We start from the raw sequence: 18413 nt of genomic DNA, 5'->3' as shown, positions 1-18413 counted from the left end.
GAGGACGAGGCCGCGCTCACGCACCTGCCGCCGCGCCCTCGGCCCCACCCCCGAGCGTCACTTCCGGCCGGCGGGGGCGGGGGCGGAAAAGCGCGCGGGCGGGGTGGCATCCCGGCGGCGAGCCCCGCTTGAGGAGGGGGAGAATGGGTTCCGCTGGGCGCGGTCCCCGCGGCCACGTGCGGCCTTCCCGGGCTGGCCGCGGCGGCTCCCCCTGCCGCGCCGCCTCCGGCCGTGGGTCCGTCGTTGCGCTGCGCGCCCGGTCCCGCCTGCGCCGGCGGCGTGTGTGGCAGCCACCGCATCTCTGGGGCCCCTTCCCGCCCTCACCGCAGTGAGACCGTCGGCTGGTCCTGCGCGCGGTCCGAGGGCCCCTTCTCGCCCTCATACGCCGCACGTGTGCCCGGGGCCGTTGCGGTTCCCGTCCGAACGCCCAGTTTCTGGGTCGGCGTGGCCTCGGCCGAGGGCGGCGTACGGAGGCCGCGGGCCGTTCTTCATGGTAGTTCCCGGCAGTGCTCACGCCGCGGGTCGGCGCAGTCTTCCCTGCAAGGGCCCCTGCCACGTTGAGAAGAACGGGGTGTGCGGGAGCGTCTGTATTCGTGGTGCGCACGCGCGGGCTGTCGGGGTGTCTGGACCAGACCAGGCGGCTTGCTGACCATCCCACCGTCCTAGTGATGCGCGGCACGAGTCCCCACAGTCTTCGCCCCCAGGGAGACACAAGGAGGCCTGACCCGCGTGGTCCAGCAGAACACACGTGAGGGGTGGACAAAAGGGACTGTTCTCTGCTTACGGGGGAGAGAGGCAGCTGTCCCTCTCCCCTCTTTAAAGAGCCTCCCCGCTCCAGTCCTTCAGTAAGCGAGTTTCTCCCGGGGCCCTACGGCCCCAGCACCTCTTGGCTGGTGTCCCCAAGCTCCGGTCCTCCCTCCTGGAACTGTGCGTGCCTGCGACGGGAACGCGTGCTGCCCGGGGCCTAGGCGCCTACCGCAAGGGCGGAATCCGTGGCCCTCTCTCTCCCGAGAGAAGCGAAGCGACCCTTCCGGACCAGAGCAGCCGACTGCACAAGCAGACTGCTGCAGATCTGATGCCGTCGGAGGTGAAGGGTCCGAGTAAGCCGGGGCTTTTTACAAAAGCGGAGTTTCCCCACTGCTTCTGTCTGCATCTTCAACCTGTCGGTGCCTCCCTGCTCTCCCCGTTTCTGTGGTGGTACCGCACGCTCTAAATCACGACGTCCTTAGCGTAACTCGGGGATGTCTGCTGGGACAGGTGTCTCCACCTTTCCGTTATGTTGAAAAGCTGTGGCCATTTACTCTCCAGTGACATTTTAAAACCAGGCCAAGTTTCACCAAAACAAACCCATAGGGGCCTTTTTTTTGTTTGTATTTATTTATTATTTTTTTTAAGATTTTATTTACTTGACAGACAGGGAACACAAGCAGGGAGAGTAGGAGAGGGAGAAGCAGGCTTCCCGCTAAGCAAGGAGCCCCATGCGGGACTCGATCCCAGCGCCCTGGGATCATGACCTGAGCTGAAGGCAGACGCTTAATCCACTGAGCCACCCGGGTGCCCCTATTTATTTATTTTATTTTATTTTATTGCAGTTTGGTCTCAGTAGAATAGAAAGGTCTCGGAACCTAGAGCAAAATCACGGTTGGTTGGACCCTCTCCGCCGGCCTTCTCCAGGGCGGAGTTTCAGTTCCTGTTCCGGCCACCCCACCCAGAAACTACATTTCCCAGCAGGCTCGGCGCCCCCACCGACGCACTTCCTCCCGGCGTCCCCCGCGGCGGGAAGGAGCTGAGTGGGCTCGAGGCCGACGCGACCAGCTTTCGTCGCCGCTGCCGCTGCCGCTGCTGCCCCCACCGCTCTGAGAGGAGTCGTCGCCGCAGTCCCTGCCGCCCTCGCCGGCCACCATGTCCGCCCAGGCGCAGATGCGGGCCTTGCTGGACCAGCTCATGGGCACCGCCCGGGACGGTGAGTCGGAGCGGCCGGACCGGCGAGGGGTTGGGGCGGGAGTGAGGCGAGGCCGCCGGGCGGCCTGAGGCGGGGGCCGCGACCGTCTGCGCCTGCGCCGGACACCCTCCCCCCCCCCCCACCTTCCCCCGCGCGCCGACCGCAGGCGCCGGGCCTTTGTCTGAGCCGGCTCGCCCGGGAGGCGGCGGCGGCCGGCTTTTCCCTCGCGGGCGGCGGGGCCCCGGGCGGCTCCTGTCTCGGCGCCCGAGTCGCCGGTGGGGCTCCAGCCCCGGCCCCACGGGCCATCCTGCGGCTTTCTCCCTGGCCCGCGCCGCGCCTCGCCCCGCCCCCCGCCCGCGGCCCCGCGCCTCCCGGCCGGCCGCGAAGTCGGCGAAGAGCGGGCGCCGGCGTGGGCTGCATTTCGCCGGCGGCGGCGGGGCTCCGCGGGGAGGACGCTCCGTGCCAGCCGAGGGGGCCGGGCGGGCCCGCGGCCCCGGCCGTGGCTGCCGTGCCCGGCGCCGCTGTCCGTGGGGCTTGTGCGGCGCCGAGGGGGCCGGCCTCGCAGCCGCGCGGGAGCCGTCTGTGGAGCTAGCGCTTGCAGTCGTTAGGTGCAGGTCGGACAGGGACGGCGTAGGGAGGCCGAGCGGTCGCGGTGGTTGTCTCGGGAGCGAGCGGTCGCGCCTTCGCGGCCCGGTGCGCCCGCCTGGTCTGTGTTTTCTCTTCCGCCCGAGGACGGAGCTGTAGTTCCCGCTGGCACACTCGCAGGGCTGTGCGGACTCTTGCACTCTACTCCGTAGGGGAATAAGTGCTTTTTAGCGTTCTTTGTATATTGAGTTGCTTTTGAATTGCTTCCCATACTTGTATTTCATACAAACTGAACAATTGTGGCCCCTCTATTTTATTCATAAAGGTTCAGTGTATCTTTGCCTGCCTACACCAATCTGCAAGGGAGTTGCAGAAAAGCCTCATGTTCATCGAGCCGTGAGTCACAACCAATTTCTAAGCTGTTATAACAAAAAAGTGTTTGCTTTTTTTCACGAATAACTTTAAAAGTGTAGTTTAGAAAGAAAACATTTTCAGTAAAGAGACACGACATGAGTCCTGGATGCTTGCGAATCCTCTTCTCGTATGACACCGCTCTGTGTAGACACAGAGGAGCTTTAAAGTTTGTCACGTTCCACTTTGCCTTTACTTTTATGTATCGTTCCCCTGACTTCCTTACTGCAGGTGGGGCAAGAAAGCTTTCCCTTTAAAACTTTTCAGCAGCGGGCATAAATTCTGCAGCTGAGGTCTTGAAGAATGCAGTTGGGTACAGTATGTGTTGGAACTCACAGTGTGTATTGACTAACCTAGTTCCCCCTTTTTTTTCTCCTTTGCTATTGTCTTGTTAAAAGTGACTCCCAGGTGCCAACTGTCTTTTTTAAGGGTGGGGGCGAAGGGGACAGAAGATTAAGTCTCGATCATTTATCAGCCAGTGGTAGAGTTCGAAAGCTTTCTTCTTCATGTGATTTTGGGCAAAACACTGCCTATGCATTTGTCCATAGCAAAACGATCAGAGTAATACGTAGCTTCTGTTGGTGGACACTACCAGCCATAAGTCAGATGTGGTGATTCACGGCCCTCTGATTAGCGTGGGTTTTGGCATCATTGCCCACATGTATGTGTGCGGTTAACGGCCTTTTGGTGCTCAGCCTCTTACTTCAGATTCCTTGACTTCTTTGGCACAATGATGGAGTCAGATCTCATTAAGTGTGTGATTCTTCATGATACATTTAGCATCAAAAAACATCCGTATCCCGCTCCAGTTGTAAATACCTCTAGATCAGCCTTCCATTGTATTTGGTAGTCTGCCAGCCATCCAGGTGAATTGTTGTACCAGATGTGCTTTGGTGTTTAACGTGGTAATACTGTCTTATTTAAAACCACAAATGAATTTCAGGAGACGAAACCAGACAGAGGGTCAAGTTTACAGATGACCGTGTCTGCAAGAGTCACCTTCTGGACTGCTGCCCTCATGATATCCTGGCTGGGACGGTAGGTGTATTCGGGAGCGGGGGAACGTCATGGAACACTCAGACATGGGGGCTGCCTTTACCAGGCAGAAATCACTTACTGCCTTTCAAATGATAGATTGTCAATTTGGTGGAGTCTTGTTATGGGACATACTTCACTGCTGTAAGAATTTCTCTCTGTAAGTTACCATATGTTTTGTAGAATCACTTTTAAGGAGGTATGCACAACCAAGTAGTATGAGTTGTATCATTTGGCGAAACCAGAAAAGTACGGTTCAGGGTCAGCCTTTAGTTCTTTGAAGATTCTGGGTTCATTGGTTGGGTTTCATGTTGAGCATACGCCGATGCTAGACTTTTGACCTAACGAGGTACTTTTCTTTTTTTGGTTTGCAGCAGTGCAAGGTTTATTGAGTGATAGCCGAGTGATAGTACAAAGTTCCTCAGGAGGGAGGGGACCTGATAGGGTTGTCCAGGTCTTAGGTTTTCAATAATTCAGTTGGATATACCACTGAGTTTTTAGCATTGTGTTACATTACCCTTTCAAGAAATCAGCATGTGATCCAATGAACATCAACCCTAAAATCATACATTCACTTTGGACGAACCAAATAGATAAAGGCTAGTTTATGGAATATGCATTTATTCAAAATCAAGGAGGATGGAAGAAGACCGAAGGGTAGAGAACCATCTACGGCGACACAGCCACTTAGAGCCAAGGAGTCCTGTAAAGACCTCCACCGTGTTTGGATGGCACAGCCGCCTCACGGAGTATGGAAACTGCTCATTTTAAGGCCCAAATGTGCATCCACTAGGGAACATTTTCTTCATGATTAATTGTTGCTGTTCTCGTCAGCATTGTGAGGGGAGCAGCCTGTGGGGAATCGCACATACGTATTAGATCTTCTCAAGCTGACTACAGGGGGCAACGAGGAGATGAATGTCCAACACTGTCCCTTTGATACCTGAGGTTCTGCCTGTAGTTGGCGCTGACGTAGAGAGACGCTGCTGTGGGTTGTGGTTTGTACCGTCAGTGTAGACTAATGGCTTCCACGGTTAAGAGCAGTTGTGCTGAAGGAAAATCCTGTAGGGAGGCATCAGAACCTGGAACTGCTGATCGCTCTTAAGGGGAGAAACCAAGGGGAAGAGGGATGGATGTGCACGAGTGTGAAGCATCTCCTTTCTTGAGGAGGGGAGGTCAGAACCCTGGGTAGCATTGTTCCAGAATGCCGGTGGGAAAAGTAACCAGAATGAGGGCATTTCCTGCCAGCGTTTATTGTGTCGGGTACAGGTTAATTCCTCAACTGTTTACTGAACACTTGCTGTGTGCCAGGCACTGTGGATATGGTGCCAGTAAAATAAAGGCTTTAGCCAGTGGAGGAAGAAGACAGACAATAAATGAATAGATAACGGCTTGTTTTAGTTATCGCAGAGTGGCTAAGTGAAAGTGGTTGTAATCTTTGGTCTTCAGAGGACTGCTCCAGGCCCAAGTTGTTGCTCAGAACCATCTCCTGTCATTAGAGGTGAGGCAAGGAGGAACAGAAGTTACAGTTTCATCGAGGCTTAACCGGAAAATACAGTATTAGTAAGTCTGGGAGAGTAAGATAGCTGGAGGGAATGTAGTGCAACTTGTCTCAGTGGAAGCATGTTTGTTTTCCAAAGTTCTGAAAGGAGCCTTGAGTACCCTTCCGTGTCACCAGTGTGAGGCCACCAGAGGGTAGAGAACACAGGTGTTCCTTCGGTGAAAACGATTTGACATGCTGGGTTTAACGGCCACTTCAAATCTTCTGGAAGAAGACTTACTGTGGTATTTCAGCTGTGTTTGGTGCTTAGCTAGCTGCCAGGGGAACTGGCCCACGAGTACTTCCCGCCTCCTTGGCAAAGCTGAAGATACACGGTCCGGGAGTAACCATGGAACCCAGGCCTGTCCTCTGCTTGCATTGGCCCTGGCTGCTTGACACTTCTCAGCCAAAGGAAGGCCGGCAGTAGATTTTGGCTTCGTGGGTGGTTCACAGATGTCAAAATTGTCTTGACAGCTGAAGTTCGTAGAGTGGTAATTTATTTGTACTTAAAACGCTTAGTAGTGAAGGTTTTTAGTGCTTACTTCTGCTGGTGGTGGGTTTTCTTTGAGATACAGAGTTTTCATTAGCTTTTAAGCATTTCTGTTGTTTGCCAGTTACTTTGCAGCGATGGTTCTTGGGTTTCGTTTGTGGAGACTGTATATTTTATTTTATTTTACTTATTTGACAGAGACAGATAGTGGGAGAGAGAGCACAAGCAGGGGTAACGGCATGCAGGCAGGCAGAGGGAGAGGGAGAAGCAGGCTCCCCCCTGAGCAAGGAGCCCGATGTGGGGCTTGATTCCAGGATTCTGGGATCATGACCTGAGCCGAAGGCAGCCGATTAACCCACTGAGCCACCCAGGCGCCCCGAGACTGTGTATTTTAAAGAATCATCCTGATACTTAAAAGAGTGCATGAAGTGAAAGTTGTCAGTGGTCTCGGGAGAGCGATTCTGGCTACGACTTCGGCTTGTAGAAACACTGTCGCCCTGCCTCTAGACTCCCCCACGTAACAGCATACAAGGGCTACATATAACTTCATGGGAAGAATAATGGAGACGAGAGGTCTTTAGCGTTTAAATGCAGAAGTTGACCTCGGTCTAAAGGAAGATGAGCTCCGCAGTAGGGAGCCGGCTGTTGGTTCTGTCACCATTCATACGAAAGGATGTTTTGTTAGTGAGCAGGGCATGCACATTCTGTGAGACTAGGGCCCAAGAGTCAGGTACTGCCGGCCTCCCTAATTGGCCTAAAATGTTAAAGACTTTATAACCCATGAAGTTTTTGAGCTCCTTTTGGATGTAGTTGTACTCTGAGCTTAAAGGAGGTCCTGGACTCCATCATTCTTTGTTATCTAGTTACGTGGACACACGTTTTGGTCCAAGTGCTTGGACTTCGCAGGTGTCTCCTCACGGTGATGCTGGTTTTTTTTAACTTGCACTGTGTGACTTGATAGCGTGATGCTTAGCACACAAACCTTGCTTTTGCGCTCGATGGCCAGAGGCGGAGGGTGCCATCTCAGAGGCACACGTGCTTACAACACAGTAGCACATCAGGCTGATCTTAATGGTAACACAGGTCATTTGTTTCAGTGAAACAACCTTTTGTTTCTCAAGTGGGACAACTGAGTGGCCTGATTCTCTGTCTCCAGTTATATCCAGGGTCATTTACTAGGTTAGGAGAATGTTTGGAGGATTTTTTTGGGGGGCGGAGAGGGGCTCTAAATGGACCTGTTCTGCTTTATGCCTTCTGATATACAAAGAGGTGTACAGAGCCAAGTGTTAGGTTGTGTTGTAGTTGCCCAAACCTGGTTGCTATCTGCTCAGTCCTTTTCCTTGTCTGTGCACCGTAGGCATTGAGCATCTCGAGTAGTGAAGATTGCAGGAAGGATGCCTAGAAACTTGTGGCTTTTGGTGATACTCTTGTTTTCTGGTGTTTTCCTCGCGGCCTCTCCCTTCCTCCATGCTGTTGTTTACTGAATAGATGTTTCTTCTTCATTTTTAAAAGATTTTATTTATTTAGGTATTTAGAGAGAGGTTGAATGGGACGAGGGGGAGAGGGAAAGGGAGAGAATCCCAGGCTGGCTTCCCGCTGAGTGTGGAGCCTGCCGCAGGGCTCTATGCCACAACCCTGAGACTTGAGCAGAAATCAGGAGTTGGACACTCACCTGGCTGAGCCATCCAGGTGCCCACTGAGTAGACTTCTTACACATCTGATGCAAAAGTCAGACTAGCAAAAGCTAATTAATACAGTTTCCATTATTAGTCCAGTTATCTCTGGGTCTAAAAGAGATGGACACCTTCACACTTAAACGTATCTAAGTGTCATATTATCTTGGTGGTAGAAGAAAAATACGATTTCTTGGCTATGTACTGTTTCTTAACATTTTTATTACAGTTTACTGTTCAAAAAGGTGTTTATTTTGGTAACAGTTGAAACACCAGGTCATGTGCTTTCTGCAGTGGGTAGATGTTCACATGTAAACTTCTGTTTCTTTCTCACAGCGCATGGATTTAGGAGAATGTACCAAAATCCACGACTTGGCCCTCCGAGCAGATTATGAGATTGCAAGTAAAGAAAGGGACCTGTTTTTTGAATTAGATGTAAGTTTTATTTTATGTTGATTCGTCTCTCCTGTGAAGAGCCAAATACCAACTAACAAGAATAAAAATGTAACATTTGTAAGTCATGCAGCAGAATAACAAGAGAGATAACTTGTTATTCTGCCAGTAGGGCTGGGAGCTAGAATGGCAAAATACTTGCTGTCACCTGTCAGTCTAACATCCAGCACTGTTGTGCATTTTTGCGTGTATCATTTCCTTTTAAAAGTGTTATGTATTTTTATGGTTCCTTGAACTGCATATTTTTGCTTGTTTTTAAGCCTTAGAAGAATAGTTTCAGAGCACAATCTTTAATAACTTTACTTTTTCATTCAGTCTTGTATTTTTGTTTACCCGTTTTATTGGGTTTGGTTTATTCTCATTGCTGCTTGAGTATGCCCCAAACTCTCTTCATTATCCGTAGACACCTGGCTTGGTTCTTGGGTGTGGGTTTTGTTTGTTTTGTTTTGTTTTGCTACTACAAACAGTATTACGAATGTTCTGGAATATATTCCTGATATCCGTGTATTAGGGTTCATTTAGGGTCTGTTCTGAGGGGAGGAAGTTTTGGCTAATAAGGATCGCATACGTTCATCCTTGTGAGATAGTTTTGTAATGGCGTCCTTTCTGTCTCATTTCTGTTGTCGATAAAGCCGTGGTATCAATTTATACCCCAATAGTGTTAAATTTTTGCAATTCACTGGTTATAAAATGGAATTTCACAACTTTTTTTTAACTGTTGCCTCACAAAGGAACCCTTTTTAAGACTTTTCTTCCTAATATGTCCCCTGTCCTTCAATGAAATTTTGTTACCACAGAAACCTGAGTATTACCTTAATGTGCTGTAGTTTTCCAGGCCACAAACCATTGTGATAGCTAAGATTTTTTTTCACCCTTTAACAGCAGTTCTCACCTCTGAGTGTAGTATTTAGTCACTCCATTTCTTTTTTTCTTTTGCCTAACTGTCCATCACTAGCGTGGCCAAAGGTCACTAAAGGGATTTGGTGGCATTCAGGTTCCTGAGTGAAGACTGGGAAGGGACAGAGCTTGGTGTGAGGAAGCCACAGAATGGCGTCTCCTCCTCACCAAAGGACATCTTTTTTTTTTTTTTTTTTTTTAAAGATTTTATTTATTTATTTGACAGAGAGAGATCACAAGTAGGCAGAGAGGCAGGCAGAGAGAGAGGAAGGGAAGCAGGCTCCCTGCTGAGCAGAGAGCCCGACGCGGGACTCGATCCCAGGACCCCGAGATCATGACCTGAGCCGAAGGCAGCGGCTTAACCCACTGAGCCACCCAGGCGCCCCCCAAAGGACATCTTGAAGGATGTGTTGTAGCTGGAGTAAACTCTCTTTAAACCAGTAGTCTTTTTTTTTTTTTTTTAAGATTTTTTATTTATTTATTTGACAGAGATCACAAGTAGGCAGAGAGGCAGGCAGAGGCAGAGGGAGAAGCAGGCTCCCTGCTGAGCAAGGAGCCTGATTCGGGGCTCGATCCCAGGACCCTGAGATCATGACCTGAGCCAAAGGCAGAGGCTTAACCCACTGAGCCACCCAGGCGCCCCTAAACCAGTAGTCTTAAAAGTGATTAAGATTAATTCTTTTTCAGATTCCTTTAACCACCGTGTGCTCTCAGTGTTGAATCTTTGTATTAACTAAACGTGCCTTTAACAACAGTTTGACTAACAGAAGAGGCTTGGAAAGGGAATTTTTCTATATTGTGAGTTTACGTTCTTCAGTAACCTGCAGGTGCTTATGCAAAGCGGCCATTACTTTGGGGTGTCAAGTTTCAGAGACTGGTAGATACACAGGTGTATTTTTTGAAATCTCAGGTTTAATAATGTTCCCTGGATCAGAGGTCTTAGCATTTCTACTAAATCAGAATGTCAGTGCATGTTTTAAATGACCTGATAAATTTAAAGTTAGAAAACAGTAGAAGAAATGGAGTCAGTGACTGAAACACACATTTAGTGTATTTTGAAGGAGGTGTGTTTAGCCAGTGTGCAGAAAGGTAGAGAGTGTTCTTTTGTTTGTTTGTTTGTTTGTTTTTAATGAATATTGTTGAAAGCTATGCATTAGCCAGTAGGAAAATACCCAGTGGATCCCTAGGAGATGAATTTTGTTTGTCATCTTAATGCTATAAAGTCTAGAAGCTGTAAGAGGAAGGTGGGTACATTTGTGTAAAAATTTAAAATTTAGCCTAACAAAATTACCTGTACATGGGCCGCCTGGCTTGCTCGGTCTGAAGAGCATGTGACTCTTGATCTTGGGGTCACAAGTTTGAGCTCTGTGCTGGGTGTGAAGATTATTGGAAAAAAGTTCCCTTTTGTGCAATGAGAATAAATTGGGACAGGACATTGACAGTGTGTATGATGATGGGCTAGTTATCTTAAATGTAAAATTCATCACAATTGACAAGAATGGTATCAATGGCTCAATTTAAAAAGGAGCAAAGGATAGAAAAGGACATTTCCCATGGACGTCTAATCCTGTGACAGTGCTCACCCGGCTCAGAACCGAAGAAATGGAGGGTCGGATAGTCCTGATACACCCGGGTGTATCAGCATCTCAAGATGTGAAAGCACATGCCAGCCCGGCCAGTTCTAGGATCACATCTCACTGGCACAAAGACACACCTGTCCTAGAATATTCCTGCAGCACTCATAACTTCAGACAGCGGGAACCAGGTCAACTTCCTCAGTAAGGGACTGCCTAAATCATTCGCTCTAGGGTGGAATGATGGGTAACTGTGAAAAGAGAATTGGCCTGTTCATTGTATTGTTGTTGTGAAAGTATCTGCAAGACAGATTAAGTGGATAAGCAAAGTCTAATATCCTACTTCCATAGTGTTTATTTATTTGATTTTATTTTTTTGGAAGAATTTACTTATTTATTTGAGAAAGCTCCACTCTTGCGGGAGTGGAGGTGGGGGCTGAAGGAGAGTGATAAGCAGACTTTGCGCTGAGCATGGAGTGGGTGATAGGGCTTGGTCTCACAACCCCCGAGATCATGACCTGATTTGAAATCAGGAGTGTAACACTCACCTGACAGAGCCACCCAGGTGCACCCCCAAAGTGTTTGTTTTTTTAGGATTTTTTTTTTTTTTTTTTTTTTTTTAATTTTAGAGACAGAGTGGGTATTCATGTCGCGGTATGCGTGCAAGTGGGAGGGACAGGGGGAGCTGCAGAAGCAGATTCCCCTCTGAGCCCTACATGGGGCTCAGTCCCATGACCCTGAGATCAGGACCTGAGCTGAAACCGAGTCCAGCGCTGCAGGGGCCCCTTGTCTTGTTTTTTAAACAATGTGTTTAGTTGCATACATCCCCCCTTTTTTTTTTTTTTTCCTTATTTACTTATAAATGAGCTGTATGCTCAGCATGGGGCTGAAACTCACGACCCCGAGATCAAAAGTCGCATGCTCCATCAGCTGAGCCAGCCGGGTACTCCTCCATAGTGTATTTTTTGTTTGTTTGTTTGTTTGTTTGTTTTATTAAGGAGGGTGCTGTACACTTGTTAACATGTTTAGATGTGCAGAGAGGTGTTTTAGAGGAACCCAGTAGGTTATAACCACTCTTTAAATGTCATTTTTTTTTTTTTTTTAAAGATTTTATTTATTTGACAAAGAGAGATCACAAGTAGGCAGAGAGGCAGGCAGAGAGAGAGGAAGGGAAGCAGGCTCCCTGCTGAGCAGAGAACCCGATGCGGGGCTCGATCCCAGGACTCTGAGATCATGACCTGAGCCGAAGGCAGTGGCTTAACCCACTGAGCCACCCAGGTGCCCCGGTTATAACCACTCTTAACTTGGTTGGAGGGTTAGAGCGGGGCAAGAGACCTTTGTGTACTATGTGAAAATTTATCATATATAGGAATTACTTTTTCTGTTAAAAAGGTTACCACCCCTCCCCCCAACTCCTTAAAGATCACTTTTGATCTTATAGATGGTTCATATTAAAATGTTTGATAACCAGTGGAAGAAGTCCTTTTGCCCTGAAAATGAAGGGCATTTTGGAGTAGCCATATTTGAAGGAGGACAGTCTGTCAGGGTATATAGGAACTCATTACAGAACTCTGCTGTTGGAACATATCTTAGGGATATGTGCAAATGAGTGCACAGAAGAGATGCTTGTTGCAGAATTTTTCTTAAAGGGAGAAGAGTCTCATTACACAGTGGAGTGTTGCATTGTAAAGCTGACAGGAAGACACCTCTGGGTGTTGAGGGTGGAAATTTTACCTTAAAAAGTTTCTTCAGTGGGTTTAAGATAAAATTCACATGCCATGCAATTTACCCCACCTTTTGGGTTTTTTTTTTTTTTTTTTTTTTTTCTTTTTTTTTTTTTTAAAGGCAGGCTCCATATTTAGCATGAAGACCTTGGTTTTAATTTATACTTCTCAGTAGTGATTGGATGTACATGGGTTACTTTGATAAGTAATTAAACATGGCCTGACTTTAAAATACCAAGCTTTTTATCTCCTTAGTTTTATGGAATAAACTTTAATGGGAAAACAAAGGTTTTTCTTAAAATACAGATTTGTAAAGTTAATGAAAATCCGTTTTTAAATATTTTTGGTAGGTAATGCATGTTCGCTGGGGTGGATTGCAGAGGTCTAAAAGGTTCAGGTAAAAAGTCTCCCCTTTCCATGTAACCAGCCATCCAGTAGTTCTCTGGAGGTTGGTTTCATCTTCTAAAGATAGCTGATTCAGGATGAACAGATAGGATTATCAGAAGGCTAGTTGTGATGTTTCGTGTCAAAATTGCAGTTTGAGAAGCAAGAACCCTTCAGAAACATTTTGGTCAGATGTGCTTAGTGGACTGACTCTTGCTAACCCTGACCTGCTGCTGGTGCTGCTGGGCTCCTGGGCTGCCCTGAGGCCCCTGCACTGTGCAAGGCCCAGGCCCTGGACCAGCATGTGGCTCCCAGGGGTCCCTCTTGAGGTTGGTTCCTGAAGGGCTGCAGTGCGGTCATCACTGTTGGGAAATGGGCCCAGGTTTCATTGTCACAGGTTGTAAACCATCACTAATGGAAGATTGGCTCTGGGTTTTTTTAGTACTGTATTTTTCTGTAGCTCATCAGATGTTTTGGGGAGTATCTCCATTACTGGCAATAACTCTGTTACACGGGCCCACCATTTACCAAAGTCCCTGGAAGTACCCTAAGCCTGATGTTATTTGCCAGAATTAATGGAGGCAGCACCATGTGGTGCTGGCAGAGGAGTTGGATTTGGAGTGGGCCACTCAGGGCAACACCTGACCACAAGCTCAGAAAATTTGTTTTAATATTGACAAGTTTATTAAATATATTAAAGATAGCAGACATTGCAGTTATATTTTAAAACCATTTTTGTTACACATGGGATGTATTTTTTCTTTAGAACAGTTATTGTAGTTTGGTCAGTGTGAAAGCTTTGCATGCTACACAGACCTGCTAAGACATGCATGCATTTTGTTTATTTTTTTATAAAAGAAAAACTTGGCTAAAACTTGGGGCTTTAGTTGATTTATTCATGATACATTAGTTTAAAATAAAACCTGTCTTTACAGAGGGCGTCATTAAGATTTTTTTCTTAAGGTTTTATTTATTTATTTGAGATAGAGAATGAGAGAATGAGAACAAGCAGGAGCAGCAGAGGAAGAGGGAGAAGCAGACTCTCGTGGGCAAGGAGCCTGATGTGGGGCTCAGTCGCAGGACCCTGAGATCACGACCTGAGCAGAAGGCAGACACTTGACAGACTGAGCCCCTCTGGTGTCCCTCTTGTTAAGATGTATTTTCATAATTACTTGCTGAATTTATAGATTGACATTGGACTTTGAGTGGATCTTCTATAAGAACTCATCAGCCCTTTTTACAAATTTAAAATATTTAAACAGTTTGTAAGAAGTTGTTTTAAAAGAACATGTGCGTACGTATGAGAAGACCTAAGATGTTCATTGCATCATTTTGCATTAGTGAAAAAGTGAAAATACCCAAATAACTTTTGTTCTTAGAGGACCTAAAGTAGTCCTGTTACAGTTAAATAAAATATTGCATGGCTGTAGATTGTAGAAGACAGAAGACGTGTGCATTGGTATGAAGAAGAAAAAAATGGAAATTTACCAAACTGTCTTGTTTGGTTGGCATAAAAATTGAGTGCTTAGGTATGCATTTTAATGCAGTTTTAAAAAATATATACCAAATTCTTAAGTGGTTTTTTTTTTTTTTTTTTTTTTTTTTAAACCTTGCGGGAGCTGTTGGGAGTCAGTACGGAGGGAGAGAGCGAATCCTGAGCATGCTCCATGCCCAGCTGGGAGCTAGACCTCCTGTCCCTGACATTATCACCTGGGCTGAAATCAGGAGTCATGCCTGACCGGACTGAGCTACCCAGGCGCCCAATTAAGTGATTATTTCTTGTCAGAGGAGAGAAGAAGCTACATTTTCTGTGTCATGTGCAGTTAGCAGGTCCTGCTAGCTAATAATAGGCAGAAATGAATATGTAAAAATACTTCTGTCCTGTGATTTATTTTTACAAATTTCTAGCTTTAGGAAGTAATCAGAAGTGCAGTCAGACGTTGGTACACAAATGTGTTTATGGTAGGATTGTTATAACATTGGAAAGTTGGACACAATAGAATTCTTTGTTCAAAAAGAGAGAAATGAGTTAGCAAATTATGATTACTCTTGGCATAGACTGCCCTAGAAACTTTACAGAGCCTACTTAATGACAGAACTGTGGTGATATCATGAGCAAGACAAAGGTGCAAAATTGTACTAGAGAGTTCACCTCTAGATTTTGTGTGTGTGTGGAGGGGTTAATTGAAGATACACTACTTAGAGAATGGGTAGAGCTGGCCTTTAAAACATGGAATGTGCCCTCCCCTCCGTGGAGGCAGTCCCTTAGTATTTGAAATGCAGGGAAGCAAACACTTTATTTATTTAAAGATTTTATTTATTCATTGACAGAGAGATCACAGATACACAGAGAGGCAGCCGAGAGAGAGGAGGAAGCAGGCTCCCTGCCAAGCAAAGAGCTCGATGCCGGGCTCGATCCCAGGACCCTGAGATCAGGACCCGAGCCGAAGGCAGAGGCCCAAACCCACTGAGCCACCCTGGCGCCCTGAAGCAAACACTTTAACAGCAACAACTTACTGCCCTTTTTTTTTTTTTTTCTTTTTAAGCCTTTTTAATTTAAATAATATCTACACCCAGTGTCTGCTGGATTTGTGACCTAGCTCTTCCTACCGAGTCAGTCCAGGCGGCCCAGCAGCAGCAACTTGCTTCTTACCTGCCACAAGTGAACCTTGGCTAGTGAGGCTTTTAGCGGTGTTCAAGAGCACTTGCTGGAAGCCGGGGTCACACTGCCAGTTTAGGAATAGGCTTTGGGTTAGAATTCTGAGGTTCTGTCGGCAAAAAGGAGGGTAGGAAGTTACATTCACAGAGCATTTTAAAGCTGTGATTACATTTTTCAGTTAAGAAAAAAAAAGACCGAGAGGGTGCCTGGGTTAAGCGTCTGGGTCCTGGGATTGAGTTCTGAATCAGGCTCCTTGCTCAGTGGGGAGTCTGCTTCTCCCTCTTCCCCTCCCCCCTGCTCCTGATCATGAGCACTGTCTGTCTCTCTCAGATAAATAAAATCTTTTTTCTTTTTTAAAGTTCAAACATTCTTTTTTTTTTTAAGATTTTATTTATTTATTTGGCAGACAGAGATCACAAGTAGGCAGAGAGGCAGGCCGAGAGAAAGGGAAGCAGGCGCCCTGCTGAGCAGAGAGCCCGATGTGGGGCTCGATCCCAGGATTCTGAGATCATTACCTGAGCTGAAGGCAGAGGCTTACTTAACACACTGAGCCACCCAGGCGTCCCAAAAAAAAAAAAAAAAGCCTAAGAAGGGTTGATTTACAAGGGATTGATTCATTTGAGAAAGAGAGAGAGATTGCATCCCGCGAGCGAGGGAAGAGGCAGGGAGAGAATGTCCAGCCGCCTTCCCGCTGAGTGCAGAGCCCAGTATAGGGCTCAGTCTCAGGACCCTGAGATGATGACCCGAGCTGAGACCAAGAGTCGGATGCTTAACCAGCTGAGCCACCCAGATATCCCACCAGGGAGTTTTTGTTAATTTTTATTCTGGAGAATCTCAAAAATCAGAAGTGGAATGCAGTCACACAGTGGCGTTCCTAGTACCCATCACTTAGCGTTGGGAATGATCAGCCCACAGCCCGCTGGGTTTCATCTTCCCGCAGCTCCTCCCAGATCTGCAGACAAACCGCATGCGTCTCAGTCAGTCTGTCGGTATTTCAACGTTGCCTTTGCCATGTGTTGAGATCTGGTATCACACTTGGAATGAGCAATCTACTTGGCATGTTTTTAAAAATGTGTTCCGGAAAATTTTTAAAGATACAGAAGTGGACAGGATATTGTCATGAAATTTCTGGGTTCTGTCTCTCAGTTTTCAGTGATTATTGACAGGAACACTCTTATTTTGTCTTTATCTTTGCGTTCCCCCACTGGATATTTGGTCGTATTTTTTAGGGGCATCTGGGTGGCTCAGTCGCTTAAGCGTCTGCTTTCAGGTCCAGTCGTGATCTCCAGGTGCTGGGATGGAGCCCCATGTCCGGCTCCCTGCTCAGCAGGGAGTGTGCTGCTTCCTCTCCCTCTGCTCCTCCCCCAGCTTGTGCTCAATTTTTCTCTCTCTCTCTCAAGGAAATAAAAATCTTAAAAAAAAATTATAGTTTTTAAGTACTGTCTGGACCCATCTTGGAGCTTGAACCCACAACCCTGAGATCAAGAGTCACGTGTCCCCGGAGCCAGGCAGGCGCGTGCCCCCTCCCCCCGCCCCGTACCCGGATTACTTTATACTAGCTACTAGACAGAATTTCCTCTGTAAATACTGTGTCTAGAATTTGAGGATTTTATTAGAAATGGTCATCTTTAAAAATAATTTCTTAGCATCTGACTGACAGTGTTCAAATTTTCCAGATTGCTTCAGAAAGGATTCTTTTATCATTTTATTTCTTTGACTCAGGATTCGAAATAAGGGCTACGTGTTAGAATGCTTTCATAAATCTTTTAAAATCTATTTGTTTGAAGAAACTAATTTTTTAGAAGTCTCATATCCTGGATTTTGGTGATTATAGCTTCATGATGTCTTGTTTAACATGTTTCCCCAGTCCCTGAAATTCTCGCCCTGTAGGCATTGGGTCTGGAGGCTTGATCATTGGATTTAGGTTCTACGTTGTGACTGGAACATTCCGAGGCGGGGCTTTGCACCTGCTCTTGGACCACCTCTGGGGCAGCAGTGGTTGCGGCAGCTTTGACCTGCCGATGGTCAGGGCCCCTGTCTGCCTTCGGCCCGGTGCTTTAAGCAACAGATGAGCATTATTGCCCAGATGCGTTATTTCACAAAGGGTGCCATGTCTCTTACTAGTGTGAGCACATGTAGGGCTGTCGCTTGGTTCAGACTTCACCAGGACAGAAGGGGAAACCTCTCTCCTGCTCTGCTCTTCTGTCCTCTGGTTGCCTCTAGGAGTAACCAGTGTCACGCGGATGCCGGAGGCAGACGGTATGTCTGTATTCCTGTTGTTACACGAGTGGTCATTTCTACACCTATTCGAACCTGCCCCTTCCTTTTTTTGTTTAACTTCTTAGTATACCTTTGCGTAGAGTTCCTTATTGCTTTTTGGGGCTGCACAGCCTGCCACGGGATGGTACCTGCTTTACACGACCAGTCCCCTGTTGGTGATTGTGGTCTGCATTACACGCCGCCATCGTGCGCACGTCTGAACTGTCTGAAGCATCCGGGGGAGGTTCTGAGACGCAGAACCGTCGCGTCAGAGGGTATCTGGGGTTTTGATGATACCGTGCTCCCACCGGCAGGCAGAAGAGTTCGCATCTTCACATCTTTGCTGATAGTGAGTAACCATGTTTTGGGGTCTTGGTCAGTCAGGAGTTACTGAAAGGTGATTGTTTGTGTAGGTGTTGCCTGCCTAGACCCTCAGCTTGAGCTTGGTGGGTGGAACCGCTGGAGCACCTGTCCTCTCTGTTGTCTCCTTCTAGCCTAAGATAGCCTCAGGCTGACCATGCCAGGGCCAGGCCTTGACTTCTTGAAAGTGTTTTACCCAGAAATTCCTTAGGGAGGGGTGTATGACATCTGCTGCTAGGTAGTCTATATAATAACATGTCAGATTTCTCAACTTGAGCACCGGCAAACAAACCACAGTATTAATACTTTAATTCAACCTGTGAAACTGTTACAGAGCAGTACAATTGAGTTAGAGTCCACATTATTGAAAGTATGAAGAATTTGATTTTTTTTAACTCGGTAAAAACACAGTTAACTTACTCCCCAA

At 47.2% G+C, this 18413-nt stretch overlaps 1 protein-coding gene across 3 annotated transcripts in view; it reads left to right on the top strand.

Annotated features, from left to right (window-relative positions):
* The first annotated feature begins 1820 nt into the window (after nucleotides 1-1820).
* Nucleotides 1821-18413, top strand: part of LUC7L (LUC7 like) — a 35515-nt gene continuing 18922 nt past the window's right edge. The window contains exons 1-4 of one of the 3 annotated variants that reach the window (XM_032845990.1): nucleotides 1831-1963; nucleotides 2853-2923; nucleotides 3882-3976; nucleotides 8013-8111. In XM_032845990.1, the coding sequence (XP_032701881.1) occupies nucleotides 8016-8111 (96 nt within the window). In that variant the 5' untranslated portion in view covers nucleotides 1831-1963; nucleotides 2853-2923; nucleotides 3882-3976; nucleotides 8013-8015. Of the gene's footprint in view, nucleotides 1964-2852; nucleotides 2924-3881; nucleotides 3977-8012; nucleotides 8112-18413 lie in introns of all 3 variants that reach the window. The other 2 variants (XM_032845989.1, XM_032845988.1) reach the window with 2 other exon arrangements.

The sequence above is a fragment of the Lontra canadensis genome, unplaced genomic scaffold (assembly GCF_010015895.1).
Source record: "Lontra canadensis isolate GAN:19392208 unplaced genomic scaffold, GSC_riverotter_1.0 scaffold171, whole genome shotgun sequence".
Lineage (NCBI taxonomy): Eukaryota > Metazoa > Chordata > Mammalia > Carnivora > Mustelidae > Lontra > Lontra canadensis.
The sequence above is the reverse complement of the archived record's forward strand: the minus strand, read 5'-3'. Positions and strand labels throughout refer to the sequence as shown.